This window comes from Ptychodera flava (genome assembly GCF_041260155.1).
Source record: "Ptychodera flava strain L36383 chromosome 23 unlocalized genomic scaffold, AS_Pfla_20210202 Scaffold_24__1_contigs__length_23054250_pilon, whole genome shotgun sequence".
NCBI lineage: Eukaryota > Metazoa > Hemichordata > Enteropneusta > Ptychoderidae > Ptychodera > Ptychodera flava.
Genome location: NW_027248278.1, coordinates 22,443,441 through 22,462,281, shown reverse-complemented (window position 1 = coordinate 22,462,281; position 18,841 = coordinate 22,443,441). Strand labels below are relative to the sequence as shown.

The 18,841-nt window shown below is 38.1% G+C and overlaps 1 protein-coding gene across 1 annotated transcript in view; it reads right to left on the bottom strand.

Annotated features, from left to right (window-relative positions):
- Nucleotides 1-15,710, bottom strand: part of LOC139124735 (26S proteasome non-ATPase regulatory subunit 10-like) — a 70,235-nt gene extending 54,525 nt beyond the window's left edge. The window contains exons 1-2 of the mRNA XM_070690849.1: nucleotides 15,583-15,710; nucleotides 14,041-14,139 (exon numbers count right to left, since the gene is read on the bottom strand). Coding sequence (XP_070546950.1) covers nucleotides 14,041-14,139; nucleotides 15,583-15,612 — 129 coding nt within the window. The 5' untranslated portion in view covers nucleotides 15,613-15,710. The remainder of the gene's footprint in view (nucleotides 1-14,040; nucleotides 14,140-15,582) is intronic.
- Nucleotides 15,711-18,841: the final 3,131 nt, after the last annotated feature.

Sequence of the window (18,841 nt, the reverse complement as noted above, 5' to 3'; positions counted from 1 at the left end):
CACAAAAGTGGTGACCCCCTCCATAAACATGGTCACCAGTAATTTCTCTCCAGTCGCTAAGCCTTTCAAACTATTGTGTCGGCAACGACGCATCGTAGACGGAGAGCGGCAATCATTTTTTAAACTTCTTTTACAATCAAATTCCTATTGTAGTTCGGCAACAATCCAAAATTGATGATGTTTGTTATTCATATCTCGACATGTTAAAATATCACGGCTGATATTCGACGGTAAACGTCAACAGGATGGAGTGATATGGAGTAATATTGGTATGGAGTATAATAAGAGACATACAGAGATTGTTGTGGGAGATGTGTTATGTGGGAGGCAGTTTTACAACCTGTTGCACAACTCGCCAAAGTGGCACCTAGCCATTCTGATATTTTAAAAGTTCCGACATATTCATTTTTTCCCGACGCATGTCAAAATAGCTATGAATGTATGGTAATCCATTGAACTGGTGACTTCATGATGATATCATGCCAGAACTCTATTCGTTTAAGTGTTTAACTAGGAATTACTCAAACCTGATTTTGTGATCAATAGTCGTCCACAGTTCAGTCCCCACCAGACATCGGATGTACCACGCCAACGTTGTTGAAAACAAACATGCCGGTAGAATTGAAGTTGGTGACTTTATTTACAAAATACCATGAGAGTTACAACTTAAGCTTAGTAACGTCCTCTCTGTCATAGATTTAATTTCTTTTCCCATTTATTCAAATTGTAAGTTTTTTTCATATGTGATCGTAGACTCTCTCATAGCCCCTTCGTCCGCTACGCAGCTCTGTCCTCAATCATATTGTGACGCGCCTCAACGGTCTTCATCATGACAGCTTTTTGCCATACAAATTTCTGCAAGAGCTTTGCCAGCTTAATGAGTTAGTGGGTGTGTGTGTCAATATGTACTAACTGATAACAATGAGTTTTAATTTGGCGCCTAACCCAAGCATGGCCAGTGATAGGACAGAAACGCCGTTCCACTTATCACGAACACCCCCACCAAGTGTAACATTTTGTTTATCGAGTCCTAAACGCTATGTTCAGACGTGAGCTGAGCACAATCACCTAAGTTTTCTATAGACAAAGCTAAGCATAAAGAAAATTTTCACTGGCGGTTTACACAGTGTCGCATGACTATATGCTTTCTCAAAGAAGCAGGTCTTTAGTCAAGATATTAAAACTTCAGTACTTAATGCTGAACGAATATGACTAGAAAGTCTATTCCACAAGGAAGCAGCAGCATTCAGCTGTGCAGTCGAAGCTCTCGTTTTCCCGGTCGAATTTGGATTGCAACGGGAAAACTCCGAGTTGTGTGACGGAAAAAGAGTTTTTCCGTCGCAACGGACGAGAGCTATGGCTGCTGCTACAGCGACATATGAGAAAGAACGATCATCATAATTTGAGTCTTGTTGGTTGAATTTAAGAGAAACTTCATCACTTGAACGGAGAGATCTGAATTCTGGTTTATGAAATCGAAAACTTTAGTGTATACACAGTCCCTCATAACATGACTAGTTTGTAATTGTCAGTAAAATTGTTCTCGGGTTTATTGGAGGAGAATGGAGAAAATTGAGACATGATTCTTGAAGTTGGCCGGCAATGTTAGCCGTGAGTTGCGTACAGCCTCCGTGTGTTCCCGGCGTTACACGGGCTAGCCGCATGTAAGCATAATTTTTTCTGTTTGTCTGTGAATAAGTCAGCATATCAAAATTATACTTCAATCACGGTCCTTGTGGAGGGACCGTGTGTAAGCTCAGCTTATGGCCGTTGTTTGAGGGACTGTGGGGCTTACATGTAAATACTCGAAATTATCGTGTGTCGCAACGCATTTCATTTTCAACCAAAAGTGGTGACTTTGTTATTTTACAACATGACATGCACTTTTAATAGTTCGCTAGTATCCATTTCAACTCATTGGACAATGGAAACATCGTTTGGTGTCGCCGTTCTGAACTACCGAAAATCCAGTCGTTGTGGACTGACCAGGTGGGAGTGCAGAGAAATACTTAGAAGAGCCAAGTGTAGAATTTGGGATAGAGTGGGGATAATTTGTTTGCGTTCCTGCCAGCCTTATCCGAAGCATTCTTTGTAGTTTTATCGCCCTCGTTCACGCTGAATATTCATAGACGTGGGCACTATCCGGTTCTCGGGGCCTAGACCGGATAGTGCCCACGCCAAAAATTGTATGGCCAAAAGCTGGAATGATGGCAAGCGAGGCTCACCCAGCCAGCCGGGTAACAGCGTAGAGGAACTTGGCAGCTTCTCCGGCTCGCTGAGCCGAGTTTCGCTCGGCTCAACTGCTGAGGGGCGCTAGTATGGTCCATATTGGCCGGCGAGGGGCTGTGAGAGAGTCTAATGTGATCCGTATTTGCTCTGAAGGTCGAATTCATTGTGATTCTGCGTTGTCAAGTTGAAACATCATGCGAAAACGCCTGTGAAACAGCGTTTCATACTAGGATGTGAAGCATGGTGAATAGGTGTGCTAACCATAGACAGCTATGACATGAATATAAGCTACATAATAGCTTTATTTTTGTAAATTGCTCCGTACAGTTACATTCTACCTGAACGTTACATGACAATAAACATTTCGAGCTGCTGCACATGGGTCCCATTAAAGCAACTTTGAAATTTTCTTAAATATTTCTCTGGTTCATATATTTTTTTCTGCGTTCTATACCAGTTTACAGAATGAAATTTTACTTCCTCATAAATAAATTGATATCGATTTCGACAGTGCTCAGCATAAAGAGACAAAAACGTTTGGATCTAAACTCTGACGTAATTTCGGAGATGCTTGTGTAAAATATTGTTAGGCCAAAAAAAATGTGTGTTTCCTGTGACATGCTCTTCAGATATAGGGTAGGTAGGTAGGAAAATTTTTTTTGGTAATTTTTTTTCTCTGCAAAAAACGAAAATGGGAAAATTTTAATATCCTTCGACAAGGGTCGAGGCATCGTCATTGTCAACACAAAAGATTACATACACGAATGCGAAAGACAATCACGCAACACTCAGTATTATACACAACTAGACAGTGACGACACGGAACAAACAGTAAACAAAGTACACGAACTATTAAACAAATGTACGAGAACAAACACATCGACCATGATACTTTTAAGTATCCAAAAAAAAAACATAAAAATCCGGTCCCGCAGTGGTACTTATTGCCTAAAATTCACTAACCGCCGCCTGAAAACTCAACGCTTGCAGGGGACCAATAATTAGTGGCTGCTCCAGTCCCACTAACAGAATTTCGGAATTCCTGGATTACTTCATAAAACCACTGGTCCAGCAACAACCGTCATATATAAAAGACACAACAAACTTCATACAAGAAATAGAAAAAACAAATGTCCCCCAACATGCATTTCTTGTAACACTCGACGTGGTGTCGATGTACACAAACACAATTCACGACGAAGCGATTCGGCTAGTCAGTGACAACCTCGCTTCAAACAAATTACGGCATCAAAAAACCACCCACGGAAACATTCACTCCTGGAAAAGATTCAGAGATGATGTCTTTGCAATCTTTCTGGGAACACAAACCGAACTCACTAACTTCATTCAAAAAATCAACACAATGCACCCAACGTTTAAGTTTTCATACGAAAACTCAACACAAGAAATTACATTCCTAGATGTAGTAGTTTTCAAAGGTGCAAGATACCACAAAGAAAATATCCTCGACATCAAAACACATACTAAACCAACAGACACATTCCAATTTCTACATAGAGAATCGTGTCACCCGACAGCAACATTTAATGGCTTTATCAAAGGTGAAATCCTTAGATACGCTCGCACTTGTAACTACAACAATGACGACTTTACTAAAAAAAGCGCTTTCTTTAGAAACAAACTACTCAACAGAGAATACAAGACAATGAAATCACGAATAGAAACAGTAACACAGTATTCGTAATACACTAACAAACTGTACAAATACACGTAAAGAAGCAACAAACAAACTTATCTTCAGTACAACATACAGCCCTTACATAAAAACAATCTTTTGAAACATTGGGCTGAACTGGAGAAGGACTCAACACTAAGGAATCTATTCCCAGAATCACCAATCATTGCTTACAAGAGAAACAAAAACCTAAAAGACACACTAGTCAAAACAAAATTTACAGAAGTAAAGAAACAAAAAAAACAAACCAGACCACCAAACGGACTCACAACGAGACCCAAACATTGATATTCTTGCCTCGCTATTGGAAGAGTAAGACCACCAAAATACATTAAAATAAATTTTCACAAACACAAACTAAGGAAAGAATCTACATTGCGACTGATGTGAAACCACACTCGGGTTTCGAAACGCAAGCGTCAAAGGGCCACTCTATCAACTTTGTAACACCATAGATCCGGCTGCGTCTCGCCATAAGCTTTCCTCACACAAACAAAACATTACCGTACACAGTAATCCAAACTTCCCTACAAATATCCGAGGCGAAACAAACATTTTCATTAACACAAACAATCGGATAAGAATGTAGGAACACATTTTTGAAAGGAATCAAACACAAACTCGACACAAAAACATTTTGGATAGTTAGGTGGGGAGCCTCTTTCACACTTTTTACATTTTTTTTAGAACGTGATCGCATTCTCACATGTTACGGAAAACACGCTTGCACAAGCAGTCGCTATTGTTGTTTAATGACGTCATGAAATCACGCGTGATTTAAAACTTTTCCCAGCCAATCTCGCGGGATTTGTTTTCAAGGTCCAAAAAAAAGTTTAGGTCGGGGGGTTTGAACTAGGGTAGGTCGGGTTACCGGAAACACAATTTTTTTTTGGCCTTACCGTAAATATATAAACTGATGAAATTTTTCTCTGTTTGTCATAATCCTATGCGAGTGTTTTTCGCGGGCCGTACAACTTCGAGTCTAAGGCGAGAAGTTATGCGACTCCGAGAAAAAACAAACAAGCAAACAAAAAATAAACAAAAACAAAAAACAAACAAACAAAAAAAACACTTGTCCAGGGATTATATATTTATCACAGGAACAGTCTTCTTAATTTGCGATGATGTCGATAGGTTAAAATTGCAGTCGACGAATACAACAATATTGTCGCGATTTGGTTTTATTTCCCCGGATTATTTCTTTTATGAGTAAAACGACCCATCGACCTGGAGATATGCAAATGTTTACTGGATACTTTGATAAACTGAATGCCACTTTAGCCAATCAGATATGAGGATTCGCGTCACGTGAACTTGTCCATCATTTTCTCGCGCTGTCTCGACGCCAAAGGAAGTCTGTCGTCGCGTCGGCTGAGAAGGGAGGGGGCTTCAGCGTAACTGCAGAGTAATTAAGAATATTTAAAATGCATTAATGAAGGAAGACAACAGCAAGATCGAAACAGTAGTTATTACTCTAGAAGGTGTCGTAGCTTTAAAACTATCTCTAACATACGATCTTGGCGAGCCCGAACAGTTTAATTCGATGACATCCACCAGACTCTGACCCAGACTAAGTACGTCAACGCTGGTGTCAACTCGTCAATCTCGATCCCGATGATCAGTGTTTATGTCTTACAAATTTTGATGTTTGCAGTGACACACATCTCTCATCCGCGGATACCTCCAAATTTTGTAACTTGACTCTGTTCTGTTGTCCTAGTCAACTACATACATCCATAGCGCGGCTCTGCAGAGTTCAGGCTACAGCTATATCTGACAGCTGATGTTTTGGCTACAGTACTACGCTGCCGGTTCGATTCGAATCTATAATTTAAGGAATTTTATGAGATGAAGGAAATTTATCGTTGTTTGTCGAATGATTTCAAATTTTTGCCTTCTTTGTCGCTTTGCGAAAATCATACTGCACTTATTTATACAGTTGAACTTAGGTTGAGATTTAGCAGTTTGGTATATCGCCAAGTTCAACATCCGCAGACATTGAACCGTCCGTATGACTCGACTGGAGTGCTGATAATGTTGCTAAATTTTTATTTTCCAGCTATTGTTGTAAATGAGCATCCGATTTTCACCTGTAATCTAACGGCCGCTCTCCAAGCCGTCGATTGCGTTTGATACAATGTATGACGCCGGTAACGAATAATCCTACAGCACTTAGTCTATTGTGCTATATACCGATGTGTATATGGATACTTATGTGATGAGATCATAATCACAACTTAGTTCTACAAGACGAGCTTTCTTTCACGAATTTTGTAACAGCTCGTCTACGTTTGCTTTTGATTATTTTCCATTTTTTCGAGGTTTTAAACCCAAAAGTCTCTTCGATTTCCATGGACACCATTGGCGTAATTGATGCTTATTATTCGACGACATATCTTAGGCCGCGGGAAACAAGATAAGACATAAATGCGAAAACGTGGTAAAGATAAATTTAGACGTAATGTTTCAGTTAAAGAGTGACCTGCATTTTTGGCCTTGCATGGACAAACAAAACTTCTGAATGGAAGCAGATGTGCTTCTTTACTTGCAAACGACTTTCGTTTCATTTCTTTATCGAATATACGCCATTTGCGGAGAAGCCGCGAGGATACACTACCGGTTTAGATATGACGATGGAAGCTATTGCTGATAACGGGTGAATATTGACTGGCTGTCTGAACATCCGGGTATCTTGATTCACAATCACGTACATCAACTGTAGTCACGCACGGTTTTTATGTTGCCGAGCAACCACTTAACATGTGAACTCAAGTGACCTTATTCGAATTACTCCAGTCAGACTAGCATTCACAGGCAGGTTTTTTGACAAAATGTTGACCAAATCATTTTACAAAGCACTAATTAACATGAAAGTGTCCGATCGAGTAATGGACATTCAGAAAATTTGAAATCGAAACACGTAAATTGTCGGCACGTTAATCGACTCTCTTTAATATTGCTAATTGTACGTGACCACGGACCATTTCAGCCGCTCGTGAACTGTCATTGTCGAATCATTTTCACATATACAGATTTTCTCAGGTTTGCGAACGATTGTAGCTCTGAGTCGATCGATGAGCAAATTTGGCCGTCGGGTGGCACATTGATTTATCAAAACTCTTGCTTTGTCCTCGGCAAACAATACAGAATCAACTTAAAGATAATCTACTGCATCGATTATACCAAGTTGACGTTGATCACTTGGATATATAATCCATTTGGATTGATGATACAACCCATTACATCTTTCATAACACCTTTAGATAGCGATTATCAGTATTAGAAAATATTGTTGCAGGAACAAATCCTTGTATATCGTTGCAAGCACCAGTAGAAAGCAGAATTGAAGACAATTCAAAGTTTTGATTTGCAAAGTCAAGGTTAGCTTAAAGCTCAATTCGTTTGGTCAAACCGTAGTATTAACAATGGCAGATTGCTAGCCTTTAGGTACAATGGCTTTTGAAACCTTCATATCAGTTTGTAAGCTGAATATTCTTCTTTGTTTGAAAATTCCTCATGATATGCTACTCCTTGTTTCATGCGTGTTGCTCTATTCTGGTGTGCTATTCTGTTCTATATGTCTCTATAGGATAACAATTGCACTGAAATTCATGTAGCTAAAGTACATTTTCATTTTAACAATATTGACGGTCAACCACTTACTCTCTCAAAATTGCAGGTCGTTCAAGCATCATAGTTTTAGACAGACATACGTGCATGAGAATTGAGACATAGTATTTCCCAACTTATGTATGTGAAGTGGACTTTACGAGAGAATGCGTTATCTTGTCTGTCATAAGTAGAGTAGAAACAGAATGTACGATTCGAAAATTGAAAATAAGTAAAAAATCTATAATGATGTTTGGACGGACTGTTCGCAATGTCATTCACTCTGAATGACATCCTGACTTTACCATCAATCAGTCAATCAAATGCAGGTGAAAGTCTTCCGTGAGGTTAAATGAAAAGAATTAAAATTCACATCTCTTCATCGCAACATATTTTGTACTTTAGACCTGTACTTGAAACTTTAAGTCATTCTTTACAGGGTTTCAAGACTTGTCATGTTTCTCAGAGGGTCCCGTTCAGATAAAGAATTCAATTTATCGATATTTACGATATTTGTCATCGTCTGAGTAAACATTGAGTATTTGACAATTCTTATTTTATTTTTTTAATAAATACAAAAGTACTGTAACATAAGAATCAAAGTTAAAATAAAACTATTCAAAAATTTGTTATAAATATGAAATCGTTAATTTTACAGCAAACAACCGACTCCATGCATATTCACGTGATACTGTATAGTGATACTGTCAACAGTGACATTGTAAATTCATTATCCATACAGACTTGCTCGTGAAAACAAATAAACTCTAGCCATGATTTAGACCCTGCTAAATCGTACTCTTACGTGTATGTTGAAGTTGATCATTTTTATGCTAATGAATCATATGTGTCACGACTGATCGTACAACTATCAGTACACCCTGAGCAGATGATTATTGGAAATGTAATTCGTACATCATTTAGTCCCTACATCAAATCAAATTATCTAATTCTCGCCACTATAAGCATACGGGTGTGCATCCATACTAAGTGAAACGTAATAAATAAATTGTATCACAGAAGATCGAGAACGTGGAATTTAAGCTGGGGGACTCTATACGGCAGACGTTTTTGCTCCATTTCAATTTTGACTAGACTTGAAGATCAGTCGCTCGAGGGCGCTCTCTACGCCGCCTACAACTAGACGCGGTCTGTAACATTTCTGTTTGGCAACAGAACTTTGTTGCTACCAATCAGATTCACCGAGAAATTTATTGGCAGTTTTGAGGTCTGTGTCACTCGCATGGAGCAAGCGAAGTGCATGATCAAAAATTATCATAGGACTCCGCCTATTTTCTAGTAATGTCAACAACAGGCACACAAACATTGTGATTACCCGCAGTATTATATCCATGGTGAGGTAACAACTCTGCCAAGCAACAATCGTTATTTTACGTATTTTAAATAACGGATGTGAAAAATAGCTCTCCTTGTACGTTACACCGAGGCAGTGAGAAAGTGTTTCGTAGAGCTTAGAATTTTGCTGACCACAGAATAAAGGCAGGCCCTTAAAATTTTCTGTACTGGAGAGGATGTTCTCTTTTTTGTCGGTATCACACCTCGACCTGGGGTGAGCGAATCATAGATGTATAGGAGCTACCCAAGTCAATTAGCCCCGAGCTCAAGGATATAGCATTTCACCGCAGGGCAAGTAATTGTTGTGCCATTTCGCCCGACGGGACTAGCGTAAATTAGGCGAGTTGGAAAATCAATCAGTATCAAACGAAATAGAGAACGTGGCATATGTGAGTGTACGTCTGTGCAGAATTCATAAACAAAGACCTTTAAAATTCGTTGTAGTCATCAATGAAATTCTTTGAATAAAAAAAAAAAATATTTCGACCATGCTTTGATAGATGAAATGGCTTATGTGAATCACGGCCACTCCACAAAACGGACATCCATCTCCTTCGTGTCGCCATAATGTGGCGTACTAGCTATCTGGACTGGTTTTGCCGCTATGACGGATATGAAGTCAAAATGACTCTTCCATTAGGGGCCGTATATTAAAATTATTGCAATAACGTTTGGTTTTACGTGTAGTTCAGTCACTTGAACTTAAATTCTACATTATTTTATCATTCTTTATTGTTTTCTTTCATCAAAAGTTATGGTTGTGTACACCTTCCGAATATTAACGCACGCACAGTAAGTGAGACTACCCACAAGTCTCCATGATCTGTACACACGGAGATCACTCACTGGACTGAAGCAGATTTCTTCTGTACACAGAACAACTCAGTCCACCTAACAGGTGGTATGATGAGACCATCTTAGTAGCTGAAAACTTTATCTTGAAAATTGTGCAATTTTCAGCACCTCCAAACATCGACTTTTCATTCAATTTACTCTTGAATTTCAAACATAATCAATAATTTTGGAACATAGTTTTAGCAAATAATCCTGAACTTAAATTGTAAGTTAAAATTTGTTAAGAAACTGATAAAATTGAAAAAAAAGCCTTTAGCAAAAAATGTCTAAGTGAACAAATCAAGGGGTATTGTGGGTAGCCTCACTTGCTGTGGCACGCTTTACATCAAATAGTCTTCTCATCTAGCCTACACATACAGCTATCATCTACATGTACCATCGCACATTGCGATCACAATCGACACAACATTGAAATACATGCATGTGACGCTATTTTGGGTGTCATTTGTTGGAAATTTCATCTATTTCCGCACTTATTACATGGGTACCGAGGAATAGAATGGTGTTAACGTGTATGGCATTGAAGACACCAAGATATTCACAACATGGAGTGGGCAGCAGTCTCATTCAGATCACAGGGTATCTATTTTTAGTGGAGTGCATGCATGGCTATTCTTGCATGCATACATGGTATGACTGTAAGGTATCTTCTCATACTTTTTTTATTCATAACTTTCGTCACTTCAATGAATTTAAACCCCGGTGCGGGGTATAAAGACCCCTAACTCATCGAAAATTCATAATGGCGCTTGAGTGACAACTGGCAACAGCAAGGTAGACCGCTCCGTGAAAATCAGCCGAAGCAATTCTCAAACAAACATTATTGGCATACCATAAACATAGACTGCTTCATAAACACGTAGGCCATACAGGTATCCGCAAAGTTTCACAAAGCCTTTTAAAATTACGACGATTGGGGGAAAAATCGCTTTCGTAACAAAGGAAATGGCCCCAAGGAACAGTCGTTCCGCGATTCAAACAATTGTCAATCATGCAGTGACGCGCAAAGGTGTAAACTGGTCAAACATTTGCTGTGCATACGAGAATAATTACGATGTAAATAAACCATGTGTACGCTCAGAGTTACATGTATATTGGCGTGCACACAGGATGGAAAACGTCGTGGTAGTCATAAACTATTTTACTAACAAGCGTTTATGATGCAATGACATCGCGAAAGTGAGCCATTTCGGTCGTGACTTAGCAAGAGATGAGTCAGTACCGGTACGATGTATCCTTGCGAAAAGTGCGTACACTGTATTTTACAGAACTGCAGGCAGAGTCCATAGTTTACAATGACATCGAAAACAACTAAATATTAAAGCATGGCGGTAGCCTCCATGATCAATTTAATTACAGTCAGTCAAAGAGAGCCACTTTTTTAAACAGCCCCCCCCCCCCCCCCCCCCCCCCAATCTACGGCCGAAAGTACCGGTATGCTACAGTCGCTTTTGATATAAATGCTAGCCCTGAAAACGGCCGTATGGTTTGTACATGTACACGTGTTCTCACACATGGCAATGACATGTCGTGTTCGGAGGGTTGGTAAGGTTTTGACATACCGGTTGCCCCAGTAACGTTTGGACTTCTGTTATGAGAATTAAACAAAGCTTGTAAAGACATCAAAACAGTATTTGTCAATGTCAGTTCAAGGTGAGCAAGTGAGCGTCGACGCGTCATCACCCGATCTTCTTTGAAAGGCTTAGGCCTATTGATACGTGTGTCCGAGATCGGCTCATTGAGTTGGCACTACATCGTATGATTTCGACAAAGGTTGGACTTCAATTTCTTCAATAACGAAGATATCTATGAACCCAGTCCTGGTTCATCCCATTGCTCCGAAAATAAACATAACTCGTGATCGTGATGAGTTGTCCGGGGACAAAGCAACCGAGCAGCAGCCGATCTCGATCGCTTACAGATATCGTGGTACGCGAGATTCATGGAAATCTCGATCCTTCCGTGATGTAGTGAACTTATTTTTCTATTTTAGCGATCGGTCATGACGTCGCGTCGTTCACCTGTTTCCTACCATTTCCTGACCGTGTTTCTCAGTCAATGTTTAGATCGGTAATTCGTTATTTCAACATACGAAATTACCAGCTTCGGATTATTTTTAATGTTTATGTTTATTACTTTCTTGATGATTATTTCCACTACGCGTACTATGTACGGCGCCAATTCCGTATAGATGTGGCGGTCAGTAGCAGAATCATTCTCGAACGATGACCCCAGAACTTCAGTGAATCAACTCAGCAAAAACTTCAGTACATCAACTCAACACGCTCCTGTTTTTAGGAAATTGATATTTTTTCCTTCTTTCTTTTTTCTTTCGCGTATTGCGAAGGCTGTACCTAAGCTTATAGTCAGAGCGTGAGTTGAGAGCAAACAGATTACGCAGATAATGCGAACGATAGCAACCGTTACCAACAGACTCATTATGCAGAGCCGTGCCCCAAAACGCCCACCGAAACTTGGCATTAATCCGGATCCCGGTCCATTTCGCCCCGGGCTTTAAGCAAAAATATTATCTTCATGCAAAGTGCAATTGTTTCCTCACATCTTGCAGTTGGAGAGTAGGCAGTGAAACCATGAACTTCACAAAATTTAACAAGTAAAATTCTATGGTTGAACTAATTCCTACCACATGTGAATGTATGTGAATGTTTATATTTACAATGTTATAATTTGTGATGACCGCAATGGTAATTGATTGACAGTGTTGCCATGACAAGCATACCTATTATGCAGAGAGAGCTTAGTCTAATAAATATTCAATAGCAATTTGCATAAACTTCCTATATCGTAGCGATAAGAAACAATCATAGGAGTGACTAAATTTCTTTCATCTTCACGTCGCATGTGACAGACCGCGTCCAGTCGTAAGAGGAGGGAAGCGAAGGCAGCGTCCTCCTCGAGCAACGGATCTTTCTGTGTAGTATAGTCCCTCACTTCTATAAATGATTGTATACCATAAATAAGAGTTATTTTTTCCTAAATTCAAAATGAATGCAGCTCTGTAATTTGTATATAACTTAAGAGCTTAAACAAACAGTTTGAGAGTTTTGTAAAATGCCGTGATACCTTTTGTATAAGTAGTAATTTTTAGATATATCAAATTTAAAAAGGAGCAAGTTACTTTACCTTACTTAATATTCACGAATAGCTATTTGTTTGTTAGACTGGTAATTTGTATTATTGAACTCTCTCACAGACCTGGAAGCCTTGAAACACCTGAACAGGCTGAGTTTATATACCAACCAAAACCTTCAAATTAGATTTTCTACTTGCATTGTCTTCATCAACGAACTCAGTCTTGCAATGCCCGTGCAATTCAATTGGAGTTAGGTGCGGAATTATGTCTCTCGACGTGTTCTGTTCTAAACTCCATGTATTGTCAAATGGGAGCTACAATAGTAAACACGATAAACACAGCTAAACACAGCTAAATTACAATATTTAGCCCGGTCTAAATAGCTGTCTAAACTTCCTATTTAGCTGCTTTAGATCGGCTTGAGGAATCAGAACTTTTTTTTTCCGGCTATATATCCGATAATTACGATATTTAGCCCGATCTAAATAGCGTTCTAAAATTTCTAATTTAGCTGAAGTTTAGATCGGCTCTGAGGAGTCCAATTTTTTCCGGCGATATATCCAATAATCACGATATCATATTTAGCCCAAATCTAAATAGTGCTCTAAACTTTCTAATTTAGCTGGAGTTTAGATTTAGATTCAGAAAATTCTAATTTAGCCTTCTAAATTTCTCGCTAAACCTTCTAAAAACAATAAAACACAATTCCGCACCTTACTGGCAAGTGAGCGTTATCACCCGATCTTCTAAAGGCTTTAGGCCTGAGAGGATACGGGTGTCCGAGATCGGTTCATTGAGTAGGCAATACATCGGAAGATTTCGACAAAGGTTGGACTTTAATTTCTCCAATAACGAAGATATCTATGAACACAGACCGTGGTTGATTCCAGTCGGAGGTTAACTAACGTTTCACACAAAGAATTGCCCGAAAATATACATAACTCGTGATGACTTGTTCGGGTCACCCTTCGAGCAACCGAGTACCGACCGCGATCGCTTACAGATATCGTGATACACGAGATTCAGAGTAATTTCGACCCTTCCGTGTGCACCTAACTTACTTTATTTTTTATTTTAGCGATCAGTATGAGATACATCGACCTTAACATACCAAAATATTTCTTATATACTTTGTTTGGGGATTTCACTGAATTAGTTTTGTACATATTGACAACATGAAACAGATGTTCATAATACTCACCCAACTCCAAAAGTTACCTCTACCATTGACATCACATCCATCATCTATCAAAGACTTAGCCCTCTCAACATCACCTCGCTCTGCTGCATCAATGAGATCCTGTAATAGTAAACAATAAGTTATACCCTGCTATAATCAGATTTCTGTAATGGTAAACAATTAATTATACACTGCTAAGCTCAGATTCAGAAACTACATGCAGGATGATAAACAAACATATAAGTGGATTTAAATGGATTTCAGTACCAACCCAGGGCTTGTTCATTTATACTACAATTTAGTGAGTTGTATCATCATCATCTACAGCAAGTACATTGGCGGGTATGCAGAATATTGTCTGATGCGCAATACTAGGTGCTTATATGTGTCATATACCCATCTTCGTTTTTGTTTTGTTTTTGTTTTTTGTTTTCATTGATTGCCATGGACAGCAGTACGAAGGAAAGCAAAGCTGACACAAGATGGTCATTTGATCACTTCCTTGTGATTTTGAACATTAATTGAACTCATCTAATAACTCAACTAATAACAATTAGAGCCTTAACAAGGAAAATGCACTATAGATTAATGTTCATAATTTGTTTCATATAGTGTGATCTATTGTTAGTGTAAAATATTTGAATTGGTATATTTCTTGATTTCAGAAGTATTGACAGAAATACTGACTGTACAACAATGTCATCGACTTAATCTTTGACCCAAAGCTCGTTAAACCATAAGAATGGACAATGAAAAACACAAGCTTTGCCTTTGTTTCTAGATTTCTTGTCGGCGTGCTGTAAATTGACGATTGTGATTTATTACACAAGTTTGTACGATTAATAAGATGATACTAAGTAATGAACCAAGAAATGGGCAACACTTTGAATTCAAAGTACCATATTGTCATTGCTTACATTATTTTATTGGCACGTGTCAAGATGGAGATAGGTAAAGGGTACAACTTGTGCAGCTGTATACCTAGTAGTATTTTTGTAGAGTAGCTTTAAACGTATTTTAACCCTTTGACCCAGGCTGGAAAAAATGTCCGTATGACATCATAAATCACCAGGGGTCAGGGTGCAAAGGGTTAAATTCTATGAGAATACCGATCCGCGAGGACTATGGTTAATAACGTTTCTTACCTTTTGTTACCTCACTGAAACATTGTTATTAAACGATCGTGATTAAATGCATGCGTGAACGCCATTATCTAAAAACGCTGAAAATTTCCACCACGAACTGTGACCTTTTTACGTCCAGGATAGAGATGATCATTCTTGTTAGAAAAGAGCGTGCATGCACCTTGTAATGCACTAGACAAAGTTGTTTTTCGTTCTATGGGTTTTTAGAAAGCCATGCTAATAAGATATAGTCATACACGTGAAATAGATACAGCTGAGCTTTCCAGTCTGACAGATTCATTGTATAATGTGATAAGTTTTACCGAGTAACATTGCATACCCGTCAAAACTAGAGTAACGTAGCACAGTTGAATGAACTCTTTACATGTTACATACTACAGACGTAAAATCGTGCGAAACAATCGTGGAGTCTGCTAACCTGGGGATTCTTACGATCGCTGGCAGCCATGCTGATGCCATAGACAATGCCAGGAGATCAGCAAATTCGTTATTGCCTGTACCTTCTCGACGTCCTGGCACTCTGTCGAAACAAATATGGCGTCACTCATTAGGTCTCGTGACCGAACATATGCATATTACGGGTAAATCATTAACTTCTTGTCTCCCTATTTCAATACAAACAGCAATAAACATAAACGGGTGTATATTGATATCTCTCTTACCCTGTCAGTGTTTGTTATTGTAAACGGTTCCTTTATATAAGTTATCTTCACAGCAGGAAACATTAAACAATAGAAATAATTCCGAAAACCGATATAATGTTTTCGACACAAATAAGCACTCTATTATAAACTTTAACGTTTACAGACAAGTATTGCGACTTTAAATATAGATACAGAAGTTGAGATCAGTTCGTAATATTCTTATGTTGGAAGTGGCACAAGTACCAAAGTACCGAACGGCCTGTTACATTAAGATATCTAGGGACTCTAGTGATCAACAATGAACCGTGGAAACGCAAAAATGTAGACTGTGGTCAACTTGATAACACTTTACCAATGTCTGAGAGGTCACAGTACAGACATATTTGTGTTAAGTTGTGATGCACAGACATTATTCACCTACCTTGAGGTCACCTGATCGATGACGGCATTTAAGTAAAATGTTCTGGCACATCAACTGTATTTGTGCCCTTGACCGATATTGGCAGTGTCACATAGGCATAACTATACAGGTGACGCGATATCAACAAAACTTCGTGCCACATCGCCCATATCATAATCATGCTTTGATTATGACCGTTTTCCTAGCGATTTTTGGCGACTAAATCGACAGTTGACCCTTTCTTGACCCCATCAGTACTCATAGAAAGTTGGTTAGTAAGAGGTGACATGATAGTCGTATCAGTTATTGATACTATTCTGCTGTTAGGTCATTCCACTTTATTGGAGGGTTGTGTACACTTTGAAAGCGAACTACTTAAATGTTAAGATGTAGAATCTGTGTTAAGGGATATTTACTATTAAGCTCGGTACTTCGTTAAATGTGAAAGATAGGATGGATTATGAAGTTTTTTCTGTATGGTGAAAAATAAACTCATCATTCTTTTACGAAAGTTATGAGTTCCATCAACAAAATCGGGTAAAGTTAAAATCTTGCAACCATAAGAAAGCTCTCCACCAAAGGGCTGCCCATCGCACAAATCGAGTAGCTCTACGGCATATATGAATATACGTGGACATATTAGCCGTACTGTCTCCGATTCATCTCCAAGAACTGTGCATATCCCACATGTTGAATTTGCAATATCAGATAAGAATCAATAATCGTTAAAACATTAGGAAAACCGAAGTAAGTGCAGTGTCGTAACGTACAGGCCGTGGGCTAGAGGGGTCTACGTGCATCCCCCCCCCCCCCACAGGATAACAAACCTGTATTTTTCAGAAGCCTTGGGATCCCTAGAATACGAAATGGAATTTGAACAGAAAAAAAATATAGGGACGCAATAGCTGTTATGGTCATGTTTTGAAGGGTACCGCAAAATTACCATTTTCCAACCCAAATGCATTTTCGTCAAATCTGTCTTCTTGTAAGTCATCTGCTGAGCTTATTATTAAACATAACCTCACTTGTTTGGTATCATTAGAAATACACTTTATTGTTCTTTAAGACAACATATTGTACTATGCATATCTTCTACATTCTTTTGTGAAATATGACCAAAACTTACCCCATACCCAAAACTTTAACATCTAAAATACAGTAAATCTCAAATTCTACCAATTTTTTAGCTTGGCATAATAAAAAATGCAATGCTTTGCATGAAATCTGTTTTATTTGATACAGAGACATGTCAAAAATATGAAATAGACTTTTAACAGAAAAAATATTGGGACTCTACAGCTGTAACAGTCATATTTTGAAGGGTACCGCAAAACCACAGTGTTGCAGATTTGCATGCATTTTTGTTAAACTTGTCTTTATATAGGTCATCTGCTGAGCTTGATTTTGAATATAACCTCATTTGTTAGGTATCATTAAAAAGATAATTTATTATATTTTAAAATGACATATTGCAACATGCAATATGTGGTATAGTATTCATGAAATATGACAAAACTTACCGCATACCCCAAAGTTTACATTGAAAATTGCAGTCATGGCTAAATCCAAATTCTACAAATTCTTTAGCTAGACACAAAAATCTGGCCGTTTTTGCTAATAAATCTGTTTTATTTTTTGCTATTAAATCTGTTTTATTTGGTACAGGGATATGTCAGAATATGAAATAGTCTTTTGACAGAAAAAATATTGGGACTTTACAGGTGTAATAGTCATATTTTAAAGGGTACCGCAAAACCACAGTGTTGAAGATCTGCATGCATTTTTGTTAAACCTGTCTTCATATAGGTTTTCTGCTGAGCTTGATTTTTGGATATAACCTCATTTGTTAGGTATCATTAGTAAGATAATTTACTAATCTTAAAATGAATATTGTAACATGCAATATATAGTATAGTATTCATGAAATATGACCAAAACTTACCCCATACCCCAAAGTTTACATTGAAAATTGCAGTCATAGCTAAAACCAAATTCTACAAATTCTTTAGCTAGACACAAAAATCTGGCCGTTTTTGCTATTAAATCTGTTTTATTTGGTGCAGGGATATGTCAGAATATGAAATAGACTTTTAACAGAAAAGATATTGGGAATCTATAGCTGTAACAGTCATATTTTGAAGGGTACCACAAAACCACAGTGTTGCAGATTTACATGCATTTTTGTTTTATCTGTCTCCTTATAAGTCATCTGCTGAGCTTTTTTTTGAATATAACCTCATTTGTTAGGTATTATTAAAAAGATAATTTACTAATCTTTAAAATGACATATTGTAACATGCAATATGTAGTATAGTATTCATGAAATATGACCTAAACTTACCCCATATCCCTAAGTGTAGATTGAAAATTGCAGTGACTGTCATATGTGAAATCAAATTCTATCATTTCTTTACCTAGATATATAAAATCAGGCATTTGTATGAAATCTATTTCATTCGGTAAAGGGTCATATCAGAAATATAAAATAGACTTTTAAAGGGACATTATTTGTATCCCTTGTTTTTTGTTTTGTTTTTTTTACATTTTTTCGATGACTGAAATCCCCGGTTAAATCAATGGGAGACCTAAATTGTGACTATTGACGGCTTCGAGGAAATGTAAAAAATCATCTT